At 44.2% G+C, this 20,531-nt stretch overlaps 1 protein-coding gene across 4 annotated transcripts in view; it reads left to right on the top strand.

Annotated features, from left to right (window-relative positions):
- Positions 1-20,531, top strand: part of Garnl3 (GTPase activating Rap/RanGAP domain like 3) — a gene marked incomplete in the record, with an annotated part of 193,617 nt that overhangs the window by 58,692 nt on the left and 114,394 nt on the right. For all 4 annotated transcript variants that reach the window (XM_029559731.1, XM_008824990.3, XM_029559734.1 and 1 more), the window contains 1 exon segment: positions 17,456-17,530. In XM_029559731.1, coding sequence (XP_029415591.1) covers positions 17,456-17,530 — 75 coding nt within the window.

Below are 20,531 nucleotides of genomic sequence, written 5' to 3' on the forward strand. Positions count from 1 at the left end.
ATTGAGCCTTAGCTCATGGGGCCCAGGATCCAACAAACAGACCTCTACTTACCTTGGCCTCCTGGACCTCCTCACTTCGTCCTTTTAGAATGCCCTTCTGACACAAGCCTCTGCACGTCCCAGCTCTTTCCATGCATCCTGCTTTCCCTAATGGACCACTCATATTTCACTCTCTAGAACCCTACAGCTCTCTGCATTTCTCCATGCCACCAGTCATGTTTCATCCTGTAATGATTTGCAGGCATCTCTATGTTCCCTAGCATGGAGATCATGATTCTTTATTCATTGTATCCCTGGCAAACACCAAGCTCACTGCCAGATGTCCATACATTGTCCAGAAAATCAGTTTTGCTAAAAGTCTAGTGTCTGATAAATTCTTTCTGTTAAATTTTTATATTATTGCTTATTTTGTGTATATGTTCATGGATGTGTGCACATGAATATGCTTCTTCATGTACGTCTGTGCTTTGAAAAGAATATATGCTAATTACAAGAAAGCTTGAAATATACTGAAAAGCACAGAGGAAATTAACTTCATCTTTAAAACCCTACCACCTGCAGATAATTGCTGTGAAGATTTAGTGCGTGTCCCTTTAGTAATTACATTTACATACAAAAGGGCTTGTACATTTTTTTGTGTGTCTTTACTTAAAAACAAGTATAGTCTTGCTGGGCGTGGTGGCACATGCCTTTAATCCCAGCACTTGAAAGGCCGAGGCAGGTGGATCTCTGAGTTCAAGGCCAGCCTGGTCTACATAGTGAGTTCCAGGCCAGCTAGGGCTGGCCAAAAATACATAAAGTTTAAGAAAAATAAAAAACAAGTATAGTCTTTTGAAGACATGGATGTTTTTCCATAGACAACCTTGTCTTTATCTACCTAAATCTCTTATTTCTTATTTATACCTAATAGCATTTATTAGCTCTGACTTTCAGAATAAGAGTCAAGGGGTTCAGGAAATGTCTCAGTCAGTAAAATGCTGCACAAGTATGAGAACCTGGGTTCCAGGCCCCACACTCAGGGTTAAAAAAAATTGGGCATGGTAGTGCAGGTTTGTAATCCCTGTGCTGGGGAGGTGGAAGCAGGTAGGTCCTTGGAGCTTGCTGCCCAGCCCACCCATCCTATCAAGTTCCAGGCCAATGAAAGACCCTATCTGAAAAGCAAAACAAGCTTGGGCTGGCAATATTTCTCAGCTGTGCAAGCCTGACAACCTGAGTTCCCCAGAACTCACAGGGGAGGAGAACTAACTCCCCAAAGTTGTCCTCTGACTTCCACATGCAGGCTGCAGCAGGCGTGTATCCACAGTCTCACACATAGCACACACAGTAGTATTAGTAATAATGATAATAATAATAAATAAATAATAATAATAATAGTGATAAATGTGGCTGCAAAGATGACTCAACAGCTAAGAGAACTTGTTGCCCTTACATAGGACCTGGGTTTGGTTCTCAGCACCCACAGAGCAGCTCACAACCTTCCATAAGTCCAGTTTCAGGGGATCCAACACCCTCTTCTGGCCTCCACAGGCACCAGGTACTTGTGTAGTACTTATACATACATGCAGGCAAAACACTCATACACATAAAAATAACATCTTTAAAATAATAATAAAAACAAGGTAGATCAGGATATGGTAGCACATGCCTTTAATCTCTGCACTCAGGAGGCAGAGGCAGACAGATCTCTGTGAGATTGAGGCTAGCCTGGTCTACATAGCAAATTCTAGGCCAACTGGGGCTACAGGGAGACTCTGTCTCCAAAAAATAAAACCAAGGTGGACATTGGGTAGACAGTGTCTAAGGAACATAACTGAGGTTGTCCTCTGGCCTTAACCCATACCTGCATGTACAGTCTATGCACACCTGCACACACCTGTGCCCACACATACCCTCCCTACATACCCTATCTACAGACAAACTAGAATAAGAATCAGTAGGAGTGATTGTGGGCACCCTTGTCCTGCAATTTAAGTTCAGTCTTTAGGTAGCATTACATATCTGAAAACATCTGAGTTATAGCTTCCATAAGAACAGTTTGACTAGTTTTAAATTTTTTGTGTCATCACCTTTTTCTCTTAAAACTGCACAGATTCTGATCTGTTACTTTTTAGTTTCTAGGCCTGTTGTCATAGATTTGTATAAATTATGTGGCCTAAGGCAACAAGAATGAATCCTGTCATAATTCTGGGAGTTAGAAGTCCAAAGTCAGAGGTGGAGAGGTGGCTCTGCAGTTAAAAGTACTCACTGCTCTTGCAGAGGACCCAAGTTCAGTTCCCAGCCCCTATGTCAGGCAGCTCATAACTGCCTATAACTCCAGCTCCAGGGCACCTGACTCCCTCTTCTGGCCTCTGAAGGGACTCTCACACACATCTGCATATATACACACATATACATAAGTAAAAATAAAATATCATCTCTGCAACTGAGGGAGGACAGTCCTTGACATCTTGAGGCTGGTGGCTGAATCACTCTACCCTGTATGAGTCCTCACATGGCCTCCATCCCCACATCACTGTACCTGAATTTCCTTTTCTTCTTCCCTTATAAAGATTCCAGTCATTGAATATGGAGCCCATCTGAATCCAGTATTTCCTGGTTTTAACAAATTACATCTGCAGAGACCCCATTTTCAAATAAGACCATATCATGTGGGCAGGATTGGGGGTAGAGAATGTGTTCAACCCCAAAACATTTTTATTTTCTGATCTTGAAAGTTCTAAAGAGTAGTCTGAGGCTGTTCCAATTCATTTCCTTTCTTAGTATCCTTTCCTGCCTAGACTTTTCTCAAATTTTTGTTCTTTTTTTTTTGCCTTTTATTTAAAAAAAATCCCCCAAATTTCCCTATTTCTATTTTCATTAATTTTACCTGAAGCATTGGACCTCTGAGATTCTTAGACCCAGATAGGTGAGCAGTGATGGCTGTTCTTTTCTGTTATCTCTTTGATTACTCTTCATTTTTTCCCCTTGAAAACGTTAAGACCTTTTTTTCTCATTCTTCCATGACATTGTTCCTTTCTCCTTATCTTTGGCTTATTTCATTCCTTTTCATTCTATCTTCAGCTCTGAGATGATGAAGATTATTACTGCTTCTTTTGTATTTTCCCTTAAGTAAAATAACAGTCTTACCATACTGCCTAGGCTTGTCTCAAACTCACGTTCCTCTTGCCTTACCCGCCCAAGCAGCTGGAAATGCAGGCCGGCACCATTGCTCCTGGCTTTTCTGTTTCAGTTTTCTAAAACTGATTTTTGTTTCCTTTTCCCTGTAAAGATTTCCATCCTCCATCTGAGGCTTTTTAGGACTTCTTATCCCATCCCGAGGCACAAGCGAGATACCAGATTCGTGTGCTGTTGAGCACACGGTTGTAAAGAGAGTGCATCTTCTCTGTCCCTCAGGACAGCAACTGCTTCTCTCAAATTTGATTTCTGTTTGATAGTAAAGAATACTTAAAGGCATGCTTCCTTTTTATTTTCAGAATCTATATAGAAGTATTTCATAGCTCCCATGTTGAAGGTTTTCCAGCTGTTGTTACCGTCATCTTGTTTTGGTTTTTTTTTTTTTTTTCCTCCTTCCCACAAAATCCTCAAGCAAAAACAAACAGTTGTTCAGACTTTGTGTTTTTCAGCCTTCAGACTGGCCTCTTGGGACTGTAGCTTCTCTGAGTCCAGCAGCTGCATGGACAATGAGGAGACAAAGTTTCCTCGTCAATTGCCAGCACCTAGTGGATGCTTGTCTCACAGAGCTGTGCTGGGTGAGGTGGGACATTATCCTGTGCACCACTCTTGCCCATCTGAACCAGTGGCTCCAGAATTTACATAGAGCTGAGGCTTTGGTTGGAAGAGGAGCATTCAGGTAGTGTTTGCTCAGCTCTTTACACAAGCTTGAGAAAATGCTGTCTAGAGTAAAGAGCAAGATGGAGCTTATAGAGTAAATCTGCCCTCACCCCAGCTAGCCTTTCATGCAGGCAGTTGCTTGGCAGGGCAGCAGAACTGTCCTCACACCTGCTGCAGGACCCTACTTAACTCTCCCTGCCGGTGGCACTTTGGTTATGAAAGCTGAGGTGGGACCCGTTTCCTTTCAGTTAGAGGGCAGTCACTCTTTATAAAGTGGCCAGATTACAGACATAGCACAATTAGCACCACAGGTCATCCTTCTGAAAAGTCTGGTGGTCTGCCCCTCTCTGTTGCCACCTTCTACAAAACTCAGGTCTTTCTCCTCATCTTACCTCATTATTTGCTTCTCTTGGAGCATTTTCCAGCAACATCGAGACCTCTGGAATCTGACCCTCCATGCAGATGGTGCTGTATTTACCAAGCAATCAAGCAATCTGAGCACGTCTCTCAAGGCAATTTGTTCTTTACCGATTTTGTTGCAACCATGCTGGTGGACAGTCTGTTCACTTGACTTCAGGTTCAGGTACCCTGTGCCATAAATGGTCCCCTAGTCCTCAGCATAGTAACTGAAGACTAGTTGGGCTTAGCAAGGTGTCTTTGAAAATGTGGCAGAAGCCAAGAAGCTGTGGCACCTTTCAGACCTTTGGGCTCTCTACCTTTGACAACCTCTGGTCCTGATGTCAGATGTGAGTTCTGCAAGTATGTGCCAGTTGCCAGCTCCTCTACTTTCCCAGACAGCCAAATCCCACTTCCTCCACATCCTGCCTGAGTTCCCTTATAGTAGAACTTGACTTCTGAACACATAAGCCCCCGCCCCCTGCCCCCCAGCCTCTCAAATCATCTTTCAGGCAAACTTCTTTCTGAGGCTCTTAACTGTCAATGCTCCAGAATGCCTTCACTCTTCCTTGAATTCTTCAATACTGTCCACAATCCTGGTTAGAAAAGAGCCCACCCCACATCTTCCCCATTGTTTTCTTGAGGGAGAAGATTGGTGGTAGTATGAGTGAGCCACTGCAGTGCACAACCCACGTGGTGAAAATTCCCAGTATTTTTTAAATATCTGCTTGTGGGACTGGAGAGATGGCTCAGTGGTTAAGAATACTTGCCTAGATTTGATTCCCAGCACTCACAAGGCAGCTAACTATCTGTAACCCCAGTTCCGGGGGATCCAACATCTTCTGACCTCCATGGGCATTGCATGACACAGGTGCACTTGCACACATGCAGACAATACACTCATACACATCAAATAAAAAGAATAAATAAAATATTTTTAATATCTGTGTGTGTGCATGCGTGCAAAGAGACAGAAAGAGGGAGAGGGTGAGAGAGAGTTGGGATGTGGGTGCCCAGCACATATATGGAGGTCAGAGGACAACTTTGACGAGTCAATTCTCACCTTCCACCTTGCTGAGGCCGAGTCTCTTGTTTCTGCTGCTATACTGTGCATTCCAGGCCAGCTGACCTGGCTCTGCCTCCCATCTTGCTGCAGGATTGCTGAGATTATAGATGCATGCCACCACATCTGGCTTTCTATATGGGTTCTGGGGATCCACCTCAGCTCTGGGTAGAGCTTTTATCTGCTGAACTGCCTCCCCAGCTCTGAGCACCAATATTTTACTGTTATTTTTCATATAAGCCCAGGGACTCCTAGCCAAAATGGAGGGGAAGCTAAACAGATGTGCTTTCTCTGTTTCTTAGTTCTCCAGTGGCCATCCAGAAGAAGACCATGTCTAGATAGCTTGGCTGTAGGATGGATAGGCTTGTTTCATGAATAGTCACTTTTAAAGTGAATCTTCATCTTCACAAGTATTCCACTGGGGCACTGGGCATCAGGGATGCTAGTCAGACACTTTGAATTGGGGAACTGAGACAGACAGATTTACTTGAGATCCACAGTTCAGTGAGAGCGCCCTTCTTGAGCCTCCTCACAGTCCTTTACGCATGTGGTAGTGATGAGTATCAGGAGAGAGGGTATTTCTAGAGATGTGACTAGCAAGGGTAACCAAAGAGGCGGGAAGGACCAGGGAGGGGCAATGACTGTACAATCTTAGTGGGGGCAGCATGAGTTGATGGAAGACTTGGTCACATGAAAAACTTGTTCTCTGAACGCAGAGAAGCTGTGAGAAAACCCCATAGTACAGGCGACAGCATGCTAGATCTTGACTGAGAAGTCAGCAGTAGGCAAGACCTGCACATTGGTGGAATAGCATTGACTTGATTAGCCAAAGATCTTTGGCCAGAGTGAGTTACCAGCTGGCTGCCATGCCAGTGCAGAAGAGAAGATGCCTCTGGAGTTAAGCAGTAGATGGTAGAGCCATGGATTCCAGCAAAGCCAGTGGATGTGAGAAGGCAGAAGGAAGCATGCTCAGGCCATCAGGTGAACCACTGTGATGGATACTGAGCTTTCTGAACATGGTGGCCAGGGATGAAGATTATAAGGTCTAAGTACAGAACCAAGCCCATGGCAGATCTCCTACAGCCAGTATCAGCCTCCCAGCTGGGGTCTTCTAACCACACTGAAAGACTGTGGGTGTAGCTCAGTGGTAGAGTGGCTGTATAGCATGCCTGCAGCCCAGAGTTTGATTTCCCAATACTACAAAAAATAAAAATAAAAAAAATCTTACCAGCCTGAATGCTTAATCAACCACAAATACTCCATACCCTGACTGTCCAACTTCCCCCATCTCTAACCTGTCCCTCACCCAGCAGAATAGGATTGAGTTAAAGAGCTAGAAGAAGAGGGAACTCTTCATCCCAGAACACACCTTCTTGCCTCTCCCCTAAGGCAAATAGACAAGAACTGAAGAACAGATGATAAACACAGAGCACCACTCACCAGTGTGGGATAGCTCCTACCCACATTTATGCCTACCCATTTATTTATTTATTTATTTATTTATTTATTTATTTACTTACTTACTTACTTACTTACTTACTTACTTACTGCTGGGGACAGAACCCAGGACCTCACAAATGCTAGCTAGACAAGTGTTGTACCATTGAGCCATATCCCCAGACTTCATACTTCTTTTAATTCAAAGCTAAAACTTTTGTCCCTTCTGCATAGTATTTTCCTAAGCAAGGTGTGTTTGTGTTTGGGGTGTGTGTGTGTATGTGACAGAGACAGAAAAAGAGAGAGGTATATTATAGCATCAAATGTGTCTGTTTTCTTGACCAGTATTTATAGTTCCATAAACCTGCTTATATTGGAAATCATTTCTCAAAGGTCCTGTACCAGAATAAATTGCATTATAGCTCTAGAGTAAATTGCATTATAGTTCTAGAATAAATTGCATTATAGCAAGCAAATTTCCAATGCTTCCTCAGGCAGACCTGGTCTCCACAGCCTCTGCCCTCCCCTAGCCAGCAATCCATGCTGGCTTCTGTTGTTATGGCATTTAACCAGGTTGGGTTGTGATTTATCTGTTTATATGTATGTGTCTCTCTCGCACACACATCCAGTAGGATTGCAGTACTCCTGGGCAGAAATTGGGTTGCATTTGTCTTTATTAGTACAGCGGTTAGTACAGGTTCTGAAAAATGGGTTCTCGCTATTTTTTGCTGGATGGACAAATGTTAACAAACATCTTCTAAAAGTATAAATCTAGCATTAAGGTACTCTAATTACAGATCCAATAATTAGTTGTTTAGTAGCGATCAGAACGTTTTATATTAATCAATATTATTACAACAATACATAATAATGTGTATTGAGTGCCTACTATGTCCAGGAAGTATACTAGGTTCATTGCATGTTTTACGTTATTGGATTCTCTGTGCAAGTCCAGAAGTGGGTGTAATCATCATCCTCACTATATGCATATACATAACACATGTGTGCGTGTACACATAATACATACTTACACTTTTTTTTCTGAAGTCTCACTATGTAGCCCTAAGCTGGCCTCAAACTCACTCTGTAGCCCAAACTGACCTTGAACTTGATGCTCCTGCCCCTACCTCCTGTTCTTATTTTTAGAGATAGGCAGGAAAGATTAAATGATTTCCCCAAGATCACAAAACTAACAAATATGGAACTGAGACTTGAACCTGGTCAGCTGGGCCCTAAAAATGTGTACTTATAACCGCCCATTTTTTAAAAAGGGAGGAAAAATATGAAATACTGTTTTTCTCTTTAAGGGTTTTTCTGTTTTGTTTTGTTTTGTTTTCCCCCTTTGATCTTTTTGAGACAGGGTCTTCCTGTAGCCCCAGCTAGCCTGGAACTCCACTTATCTTTGCCTCCAGAGTGCTGGGATCCACTTATCTTTGCCTCCAGAGTGCTGGGATTAAAGGTATGCACCACCATTCCTAGATTCTCTTTAAGATTTTTAAAATTTATTTTGATTTTATGTGTATGAGTGTTTTGCCTGCATGTATGTATGTGTGCCACATGCATTCCGGTGCCCACAGAGGCCAGAAAAGGGTGTCGGATTCCCTGGAGTTGAGTTACAGATGGTTGTTAGCCGCTGGGTGGGCGCCGGGAACCCAACCAGAAGCCTTTGCAAGAACAACCACCACTGCTCTTAACTGCTGAGTCATCTCCCCAGCCCCTGAAATACTATTTTTTTATGTGTATGCGTGTATTGTCCATATGTAGGTAAGTGCACCCATGTCGTACAATGCCCGTGGAAGACAGAAGAGGCTGTTGGATCCCCTGGAACTGGAGTTATAGACAGCTGTTAGCTGCCATATGGGTGCTGGGATTCCAACCCGGGTCTTCTGCAAGAACAACCAGCGTTCTTAACCACTGAGCCATCTCTCCAGCCCTGAAATACTATTTTTAAAGATGTACTTTACATAACCTTTCTAAGATTTGTTTTTCACTAAGTAAAAAATATTCCTGTGATTTATACACTTGAATGCCAAGGACATATTACACACTAAACCTGAGTCTGGGAATCCCAGCACTACTGAAGAATAGAAACAAACACCAGCCTGGGCAGAGTCAAAGCCATTAAGTAGGAGAGAGAGTTGGTGTGGAAGAAATATGTCTTTGCATTAATTTAAGAAATATTGTCATTTAATTGCTTTGAATATGAAATTAATAACATTTTTAGTTATGGTAGTTAATAACATTTTATTCTTCCTATTATGATTTTATTTTAAACTAATTTAAAAGTTTTACAAACGGATACTGTTGGAATACTACTTTTTTTCTAATTAAACACGTAATACATTGCACTGTTCAGTGCTGTATGAGTCAGTTACAGCATTGTCAGGATGAGACCAGTGCCTCTACTCAGAATATCCAATCCCACAAGTTTAGTACAGTTAACCGACTAATTGAGAACCTGATTTGCTCTCCATTGCATGAATGCCCAGCCTGTCCAGTCCTGTCATGTAGAACTGCCTGCAATCATGAACATGTTGCTCTCTGCACTGCCCTCAGAGTAGCCACATGCAGCTGCTGAGCACTTGAAACAGACTCGAATGCAACTGAGGGATGGGATGTTTTCAAATTTCGGGCATTTTTAAAAATTTTATTTGGAAACAGGGTCTTACTCTGTAGCTTAGGCTTGCCTGGAGCTCATTTTGGAGCCCAGGCTAGCCTCTAACATGTAACAGTCCTCAAATCTTAGCCTCACAAGTACTGGCATTATGGACATGAGCCACCATGCACACCTAATTAATTTAAAAATAAAATCTAGGGGCTGGAGAGATGGCTCATCAGTTAAGTCCACTAGCTGCTCTTGCAGAGGACCTGAGTTTGATTCCCAGCACCCACATGGTGGCTAACAACCGTTTGTAACTCCAGCTCCAGGGGAATCTGACACCCTCTACTGACCTCCATGGGCATTGCACAGCAAAGGTGCACTTAACACACATGCAGGCAATACACTCATACACATAAAATAAATAATGATAAAAATAAGTAAAAAATAAATTCTGAGGGGGCTGGAGAGATGACTCGCAGTGAAGAATGCATGCAGTTCTTGAAGAGGACCTGAATTTGGTTCTCAGAACCCACATCAGATATCACACAACTGCCTATAATTCCAGCTTTAGGATATCTGACATGTCTGGCCTCTACAAGTACCCTGCGCTCACGTGCACAAACCCACACTGAGACACATATGTACACATAATTAAAAATAATAAAATCTTTAAAAGTTAACTTCTTGGGCTGGAGAGATGGCTCAGTGGTTAAGAGCACTGGCTGCTCTTGCAGAGGACCTAGGTTCAGTTCCTAGAACCCACATGGCGGCTAAGAACCACCTGTAACTCCAGTTCCAGGGGATCTGACACCTTCTGACTTTGTGGGCATTGCATGACACATGTACACTTACATGCATGCAGCCAATACACTCATACACATAAAATAAAAATAGCCTTTAAGAACTTTCATCTTGGAGGTGGTGTTTCCCTTGCTTTTACGGTACACATTTGTCTTCTTGAAGCACCATCTTCCTGTGTGGTCGAGGCTGGCCTCAGGAGCCTCCAGCCTCCATTTCCAAGTGCTGGAATGACAGGTGTTTGCCACCTCACCCAGCTGTCCCTTACCTTTCATGGCTGAGGTCTGTCAAGTCTGGTTCTTCTCATCCTGCAGATTTCCTCTCTGACTCTTTCCTGGTCCCTGTCCCTTCTTGCCTTGGCTTTGTTCCCGATTATTTTTCGTATCTTCTAGAAGCTAATGCCTAGATCCTTGTTTTCATCCTTTCTTGTTTAATCAGAGCATTTGAGAGTATGAATTTTCTTATGCTCAGAGCGTCTGTGACATTACATGTCCTGATATTCACTGTCCTCATTGTCCTAATTGTATGTATTGAGGCTCCAAGAGTTTTCTCAAATGCATATTGCTTCACCCTGTTGAATTGAATTTCTCATTCGGTTGCATTATGCTAAAGCACAGTCTGAATAGTTCTACAGCATTTTTTTCTTCATAATTTTTCTCCTGTAGGATTTTCATGCTTTCTGTTCAATATTAGTTCAGTATTTTTGTTTGTTTGTTTTTTGAGACAGGGTCTGTCTATAGCCCAGGCCTAGAACTTGCCGTGTAAACCAGGCTGACCTCAGTCTTACAGAGACCTCCCTGTTTCAGCCTCCTGAATTCTTGGATTAAAGGCATGAGCCACCACACCTGGCCTAGCTCAGTATTTTAATATTAACTAAATGCTTTGAGAAGCCATGGATGACTGCAGTGGCACACACCTGCAGGCCTAGCATTCACATGGCTGAGGCTGGAAGATCATGAGTTCAAGGACAGCCTGGGCTACATAACAAGAATCTTGCTTAAAAAGAAAAAAAAATGTTCTCAAATAAATTCAACATATGGCTATTAAACCTTGCTTATTGACTCTATTTGAGTCCCCTGTGTTTCCTTGCTAGCTTTTGCCTTGATCTATCAAAAACCATGCAGAGTTTCCCTCTAATAACTTCATAATGTTCTGCATACGCTGCTTTCTGCTTATTTTTCAATGTATCTGTTTGTAGGTATCAGTTTGGGGATAGGGTAGCTTGCTTGGTTTAGTTTGGGTTTTATGAGACATGGTCTTGCTATGTAGCCCAGGCTGGTCTTGAACTCCCAGTCCTCCTTCATCTGCTGCCCGAGTGCTGGGATTTCAGATGTGTACCTCAGCTTCTGACTAACAGTGGTTCTGTTTACCCATATAAAATATTACTTTCTTTGACAGCTCTTTCTCCCCAGTTTAATTTTATGGTTTTATTCTTTCTTCACCATTTTTTATTCAAACTCACCAAGAATTTTTTTTTTTTTTTTAAGGAAATGCTAGAGATTGAACGTGGGACCTCACACATGCAAAGCAAACACTGACCAGTGTGCACCAGTGCACTGCATTCCAGCTTCTAGAATATTGTTCTTTGCCTTTCTTTTTCATGATTGTTTGTTACATTCGGTATATGAGAATACAGCCCCTTTGAAGGTACTAAAATGCTGTGCTGTCGACCTATAGGAGTTCTGGGCCACCCTTCAGCCACCTTCATATCCTGTTCCTGCCCCTGCTTCAGGCTTCAGGTGTCCAGACCAGGACTGACCATATTAAAAGCTACCTTCTTAGTGTGAAAGCTTAGGATGTTCAAGGCTGGGTTCAGTCTGCACCATCACCAAAACAATAAAAGGAAAACAAAATCTTATCAATCACTAAACAGATTAGTCAGAGCCATATTTCGAAGGGATAGAGCACTCATGTGAACTCGGTTTTCTGGACACTTCCATGTGCTTTCGTGAGAGGCTCAGCCAGCTCTCTCCTTTGCTGGCTCTGGAGCTGTAAAGTCATGCCTGACTTGCATTCTGCTTTCTCTCTGTGTCTCTTCAGGCCCATCTGCCCTTTGTAATGGGGTTTTCATCTAGTCTGGTCAGCTTACTAGTAGGTAACTTTGCTAAAGGAAGTAGTTGAAATGTCTCAGGGATGGCTCCTGTGTTCTCTGGCCAAACACCACTTACATAACACCCCAATCCATTCTTCCTTTTGATTTCCACCCCCAATAGTCTCTGTTTTTGACAGCCGTTTCCCCCTCTCTCAAAGTGATAATCTCATTTACTCTTTGGGGGCATTTTCTTAATATCTAGTTTGAGTTCCATGTGGTCACTGCTTTTTAAAGTTCAGGAATTAAGACTGGAGATGTAGCTAAGTTGGTAGAGTGCTTGCCTAGCATGCGCAGGGTCATGAGTTTAACCAGACATGGAGGCACATGCCTATAATCCCAGCATGCAAGAGGGGGAGGCAAGAGGCTCAGAAGTTCAAGGCTTAACCTCCCAATCATCTGCATAGCAAGTTTGAGACCTGCCCAGGATAAACAAGACCTTGTCTCCAAAAGAAAAGAAATTAATGCTTTTCATTTGAAAGTTGGTCATGGTCAAAAGTCATTCTATTTTCATCTTCCAGCATGCCAAATTACTACAGTAGTTAGAGATTTTCTAAAATTCTATTGTGCTTTTTGTGGTAAACGTACTTGGCAGAGCACGTACTCTGGTATGTTAGGTTAGTTTCCACGTTTTGTTGTGAACTTGTCACAAGATGAGTGCCTTTCTTCCTTACATGGGGTAGGGATGGGTCTCAACCATCACAGTGCAGTGAAACCTAGTTCATTCCTCCTCACACTAGGCTAGCTACTGTGAATATGGGTGCTGGCTCTGCACCTCACACCCAGGTTTAGGATGACTTAATCTTCACATGGACTTGCGTGGCCTCTCTGGTCATTGGGATTCTGGCCAATGACAGGGGAAATAAGCCCAGGGAAGAGGCACCCTCCCTACTGAACGTGGCTCTGTGACTGCTACCCAGGACTTTGGCTCACCTCCAGGTGGAGAAAATCAAGTCAGGTGATTGGCCACCATTCGAGAAATGAGGTCCAGCCTTGTGTCCAGGCACGATTATGACAGTGTGGGGGACAGCATGAGTGGAACTTGTTAGCACATAGATCACTGTCCTGTCTGGGATGAGTTTGAAGAGAGAGTTTCTAAGTTGAGCTGTGGGTGTTTAGATGGATTCTAGGGGGAGACCAAGTCTTTCCTGAATCCAGTCTTTTAACAAGGGATTGGTGTTGACATTCTATGCATTTAATTGGCCAGATCAGAGGTTTGTGGAGAGTGATTGAAAGAAGCTTCCTAGCCAACAGCCTCTCTACTGTGTTAAAAGATTTCCCTAACTGTTTGTATTTTTTATTGTTTCGTTTTGCTTTGTTCTGTTTGTCCCTCAGTTGGCTGGGGCATTCTGCTTCTCGTCAGCTATATGACCGTCTTCATAGGCACTGAGCACCACAGGTGCTAAGCCAACTACAGGCAGGCCTCCCTGGGATGGCCCCTGTGCTCCAGCCTGCATGTGACTAGCAGAACGCCCAACCCAGCCCCCACCCAACCCTCACTCCCCCTGGGAAGGCCCTGTAGCTCACGTGCAGTGGCATTACCTTAAACCTGCATTGATTAGGTTACTCTGCGCTCTGGCACATGGTGATTCAGGTGGCTTGGCCCTTCCTTCTTATGGTCATTCCCATTGGAGAGACTCAATAGAATGTCTTGGGCATTTCTTCCATGAGTAACAAACCTCCTCTGCCTTGGGGCTTACTTAGCTCCATTCTTATACTCCATCATTTGCTGTGGATTTTGGCATTCACCTAGTCACATATTGTCTATAAATACTCGGTGAATGCCCATACCACAACAGCATGCTTAGCTCTGCAGATGCAGTGGTGACAATGAAAGAATGTGGTCACTGTCCTCGGGAAGCACATTGGGAAGCAGAGGGTATGCCCAAGGATGGACCCATACAAACCAAGTAATCCCAGGAAAGAATGGAAACCACAATTCTGCCCAGGCAGGGAGGTCAGGGAAAGTGTCTTGGAGCAGTGGGGACTTGGGTGGATATACAGGAGGTGCCAGGACATCCAGATATGGAGCTCTGGTTTGTAACTGCCCTCTGGCAGGAAGAAGTGGTGCTGCAGAGAGTTGGGATCGTGGGCCAAAAGCATTTGGGATCTGTCATATGCACCTACTATTGCCTGAAGAGTGGGTTGGAAAGATGCCATGGTGGAGGATGACTAGACCAGTCAGGAGACAGCTGTAGGCATCCAGGTAAGAGATGACAGTGCATTGGATGAAGATAGTAGTGGAGAAATGGTGGGGGGACAGAGGCTTAGCCCGAGATCTGAGTTAAGCATCTTTCTGGGTTTTGTGACTCTTGAGTTCAGAAGGAGCTGACTCCCTCCTAACCACTAGATCATGAATTGTGTTCTTTGTTTCCTCTTCGACTTTCCACTGAGACAAGCACTGTGCCTCTCAGCAAAGGGAAGGGTGAGACTGCCTGTGCCTGGCAGTGTCTGGGCTGTCGTGGTAAACATTTAATGCCTGCTTGTCCCATAGCCATATGAGCAAATCCTGAATGAGCATCAGCTCTCCTACAGAGTCCTAGATGAGGCTAGCCATGGTGAGGACTTTACCAACTCGTATGTCAGGAGTGACAAGTAAAGGGGATGGGACCCTGCCCCTTCCTGTCCTCAGGAGAGACATTATGGACTGACTATGGTACTCCGTTCCTGATGTGATCCCCCTTGCTTCCTCCCAAGCCCTTGCAGCAGCTTGCACACTTGAGTCCTCTCTGCTGTTCCCTGTACTTCAACAGTGAGCAGAGGCCCTACTGGCTAGAAGAAACCCACACTGATGTCTCCCCAACTGCCCTGCGAGAACGGCAGTGTCCCTGGAGACCTAACTTTATCTTTTGCTTGTACTTCAGAACTGGCCTCCACAACAGTAGTGAGCAGTCCACAAGATCACCCTCCCTTCTGACATCACCTGCCGAGTTTGTGCTCCAAGTGTCCCCCAGTTTTGATGATATGCTAAGAAGACTCTCAGGACTCACTGAACACTGCTAGCATACTCAGGTTTATGACATAGACTCAAGTCAGCACAGGGCAGCATGCAGGAGAATCCCAGCACAGCATTTCCAGGTGTTCTCTCCAGTGGTGTCCTGGCTTGTCCCAGTCATGTTGTGTAACAGTCTACATGGAGCCCTGCCAGTCAGAATGGCCTGCTGGGTTTCTAGTGAGGCTTGATCCCACCATTCACTTAGCTCCAGACCCTCCAGAGGAGGAGCTAGCATATGTGACCTAAAGCCCCCACCCTGAACTACTTGCTTATTACTCACCAGTATAACTTGAAGCTCTTAAAGCTTAGAAGTCATCTCCCAGGAGCTGAGAGTTTTTTGAGAAAGGAGCTGTGTAGCCAAGGATGGCCTTGAACTCAAGATCCTCCTGCCTTAGCCTCCTGAGGGCTGAGATCATAGGTATGCACCCCTGTTTGGACAAGGTGAAATTCTTTTGCTCACTGCTTTCTGACACTATGGATATACCTTGGCAATATATACATAGAAACCTTGTGTGTTCAGAGATTACTTTGCAGGCTGACAATTAGTAGTAAAACCTGGACCTTGTAGTGGGCCTTCTAAATGAGATGGTGCTTAGAGGAGGATGCCCAGCTTCTGTGGCCTGCTGCCTCTGTCACACCCCAGCTCTGCTCTGTCAACTAGTCATGTAGCCTCAACTGTGACTTTTACCTTTCTCCGCCTTAGTTTTCTTATTTAAAATTAAGATTAATAATAGTGCCTACTCTGTGTTGTTATAGAAATTAAATGAAATAATATGTGTTAAGACCAGAAGAGTGCATGGTACATAGAAGTGCCATTAATGAAACCTGGATACTATTTTATATTTAATGAGAAAAAAAATCTATCATTTTCAAACAATTTTCTTTAGGGAAATTTTTGTGTATTGGGTGGGAGTGGTTCTGAAAACATTTCCTTTGTTTTCACACCATCATGTCTCTTAAACAGCTGAAAATATGAGGCAGCAGTCTTATGAAATTGCATTTCTGATTTGGGGGCGAGCTCTGAGTTGGTGTGGTGAGAAGTGGCCCTCCGGGCAAGTGAGTTCTGAGAAGTCTGGAATGTAGACATTGTTGGCAGATCTTTATTGCATACTATGCATAGATTTGAAGGGTTGAAAAAAGATATGTTATTGTAGCCACAGATGGCCTGGAACTGGCTGTGTAGACCAGGCTGACCTGGATCTCACAGAGATCCACCTGCTTCTACCTCCCAAGTGCTGGGATTGATGGCCTGTGCCACCACTCCCATTTTTTTAAAAAAAACAAATGCTATTTCTTTTTTATTCTGCCTCTTCCTCCCAAGTGCTGGGATTAAAAGTGTGTGTCACCACACCCAGCTTCTTTTTTATTTTTTAAAAATACATAGTGACTATAAGAGCCCATGTGACATATTACAAAAGGGCTGGAGAGACGGCTCAGCAGTTAAGAGCACTGACTGCTTTTGCAGAGGACCTGGGTTCAATTCCCAGCACCCACATATTGGCTCTCAACCATTCACAACTCTAGTTCCAGAGTATCTGACGCCCTCTTCTGATCTCCATGGCATTGCAGGGTGCACTTACATACATACAGGCAATACACTCATACACATAAAAAATAGAATAATAGGAAAAAAAGATATGTCATTTTCCTATGTTGCTTTTGAGAGGTCTAGAAGGAAACGGTCTTGAGAATGATTTTTTGGCAGACAGGCCAAGGTCCCATCTCCTTTCCACTCACCTCTTTCTAGCACCACGCTCCTTAAAGGCTGTCCAGTTGGAATTGACACCCTTTGCCAACACTCAAAACACAGCCAGCCTTGAAAGGACCTTTTGGAAACTGTTTAAAATTGAAAGAAGCACAAGAGCTTTTCTGATGTTGGTGACGCCTTGAGTGCATGCCAGCTACTAATCATTCTTTAGCGTTCCCCAGGAAGGCGGTCGAGCTTGAGACTTGGCTTTGAGTTCTGCCATCTGCGGGCTGCCACTTGTCCACATGTGGTGTGGATTAAGACTGTTTTTGCAGGGATCATCGCTTTAATGTTGTTCTGTCTGCGAAAATGTTCAGGGTAGGTGAGCCTTGTTCTTGGACTCCTAAGGTCAAAAGGCCTATGATAGACATCTGTCTTCTAGGCTGGGCCTACCAGCTCAGGCTGGTAGAGCTGGCTACTTCTAGGGGAAATTCACAGACTGAAAGCATTGCAAATGGAGACCCAGCTACCTAACTGAAAACTCTTTTCTTCCCTAGCTTATTTCCAGTGATGCTGATGGAGCTATCCAAAGAGCTGGAAGATTCCGAGTGGAAAATGGCTCTACAGATGAGGTAAGCATTCCCAAGTTCTGGCATGGCCACCAAGCTCACCACTGAAGCAGAGGTGGTGATCCCCCACACAGAGACGACTTGCCTAAACTGAGCCCTGGAAGAGGCACCTAGAATGTTCCAGAGCTTTGCACAAAGCAGACATGATAGGAAATGCTATCTTGGGGCATGGAAGGTGCTGGTAATTCTAAACATTCATCATAAAACTAAGCAGACACATGAAGCTGTTCTGGCTGCATCAAACCAGAAGGAGTTCCACAGCCTGCCTTATGAGTCCAGGCTTTTCCCCTTTGCCAGGCCAGTCAGCTTGGCCCTGCCATATGAACAAGTCCAGAGCCCAGGAGGGAAGTATAAAATATTTGTGTGACTATGAACTTTGTTTATTCATGAAGCCACCACAAGGGGAGGCCTTACTGCCTGCCACCCCTTGAACCAGGCCCTCTTTCTGGGCTCCCCTAGTCCTTCTTGCTGCAGGCCACAGGGATCTCTTGCTTTTTGTTCTTTGAAACCATCATCACCATTGTCTACTGGGGAACACCCCAGAACTGCAGAGTCCAGTGCAAAAGCTCCTTAATTTCTCTTCCATCTTGGCTGCCCCTTTGCCTCATCACAGTGTTTCAGTATTTGAGCTATGCACTCACACACTTGAGTTCAAGTTCTGTCTCCGACCACCACACGCTATGAACAGGCCTTGCTGAGCCTCCGTTTCTCCTTCTGTAAATCATAAACTGTCTTACAGTGATTGAGAGTACTCAGTGAAGTGAGCTTGTGAAGTTCTTAGCCGTATGCCTGCAGATACCCAGGAAGATAAGTTATTGTTGCTATGGTAACCACTACTATATTGCCACCATTGCTCTCCTGACCACTTCCTAGAGGCAAATTCTTAGTGAGGTGTCATGGATTTAACTTGAAAGGTCACAGCATTTGTGGAGTTGTCATTCCTCTTCCCCTTGTGCCTTCAGCTTAACACAAGCTACTTACACGGCATGGTACCTTCACCGTTGCTGTGTTAGGCAAAGGGGCCATTCCTGTTCTTGGCCAAACCCTGAATAGATGCCCACAAATGTCTGGCCAGAGTGATGTCAGCTGACCCACACATAGAGAAAGAGGATCGCTTCTGACACTTAGAATGAGCCCCGCCCATGTGGGCTGGCTCCTGAAAGCAGACAGTCTTACCATCAAAGCAGGCAGACCCAGCATGGCCCTGTGCTAAGCCAGGAGCAGAAACATCAAGTCCTTGTTCTCCGGTCCTTGCAAAAGCCAGCAGCCTCCATGTTACGTTTCTGTTTAGGGAACCTGAGCAGCAGAGCCTCAGGACACCCTTCCAACACCAGTTTTGCAGATCTACAACCCAGCCCTAAATGAACAAATTACACTGGACTGTCCTCACCCCACCTCCCTGTGTCTTCAGGAAACTCACATCTCCCAGGAGAGACATAAATGGAGCCTTTATGTGGTCCTACGATCGCTATATGCTTTGGTGTCAAACACTGCTCACTGGGCCCTGCCATAAAACAGGACTAGTGTGGGGACCTGGCCAGAGATTAGAAATCACCTGTGGCAGGTCATGGTCAGAAGTGGCTCCAGAGTCAGATGCCTGGACTCAAATCTTGGCTGTACAACTCATCAGCAGCATGGCCTTGGACGTTCTCTTGATATCTTGGGAACTGACTTGAAGACTTGCTCATTTCACAATGATTTATATACTTATATACAGTCTGCTGTATATAAAACACACGCCTGTCTCAGATTGCTTCTCTGGAAAATTTGTATTAGGATCAAATGTTGTTTTGAATTTTGTTTTCACCAAAGCTATTGAGCATGAGTGATCAGTTGGAGGACCTTGGATTTGTTTCATATTGAGGAGCCACAATAAAAAGCCCCTGCCCAGGGTTCATGTCCACCAGAGTGGTAGCTTACTCTAAATTAAAGTAGTGCAAAAGACTCAGCCCAACTTTAAATTTTTCAAATCTTGAACAGGTTTCAAAGCGATTTCACTACTGGGTTATTTTTCCTCTTGCTTTTTTAATTATAAGCATCCTTTATAGGGCTAGGGAGATGGCTTAGTTGATCCCCACAACCTGCATAATAATGCTAGGCATGACACCATACATTTGTAACACCAGTGCTACTGGGGAGGCAGACACAGCAGATCCTGGGGGCCCGCTGGTCTGCCAGCCTAATTAGCAAGCTCCAGGCCAATGAGAGACCATGTCTCAGAATAAGGTAGACAGTGACTGAGGAACAAAACCCAAGGTTGTCCCCTGGCCTCCATACTCACGTGTACCTATGTGCACATGTACCCCCCTACACACTTGCACCAAGAAACAAGACCTTCATATAGTCGCATACATGACTGGCAAACCTTTTCTTCTATTCTGTGGCTTTTTTCTTTCTTTAGACAATGTACTGAGAATTTCATACATGCATATAAGGTGTTTTGATCAAATCCATGCCCACTCCCTCCCCTCCAACTCCTCCCATATCTCCCCATCACTTTTTTCTGATAACTTCATGTTCTCTTTCTTCTTCATTGATTGACTGATTTTCTTTTCTTTTTTTTTTTTGGTCTTTTTGAGACAGGGTCTCCCTGTAACTCCAGCTGACCTGGAACTCACTATGTAGACCAGGCTGGCCTCAAACACACAAAGATCCATCTGCCTCTGCCTCTCCTGAGTGCTGGGATTAAAGGCGTGCACCACCACGCCCAGCTTAAACTCTTCCTTTATAAATTCCCTTGGTCATGGTATTTCTATCACAGCAACAGAAAAGTAACAAATACACCAGTCTTGACAAACATAAATATTGGAACTATTTTTTCTTATTTTGTGGCTTGCCTTTTCACTCTTTTGACGACTACAGAGGCCCAAGGACATTATGAGTTTTAGCCATGTAGGACCCCCAGGCTGGGGTACCCAACATCCACGGGAGGCTGCACCCCAATAACTCAGTCCTCAGACCAGGAGATGCAACAAGCAAGAGGATTTAATCGTTTGCGCAGACG

Source organism: Nannospalax galili, unplaced genomic scaffold, assembly GCF_000622305.1.
Source record: "Nannospalax galili isolate Female #2095 unplaced genomic scaffold, S.galili_v1.0 scaffold290, whole genome shotgun sequence".
Classification (NCBI taxonomy): Eukaryota; Metazoa; Chordata; class Mammalia; order Rodentia; family Spalacidae; genus Nannospalax; species Nannospalax galili.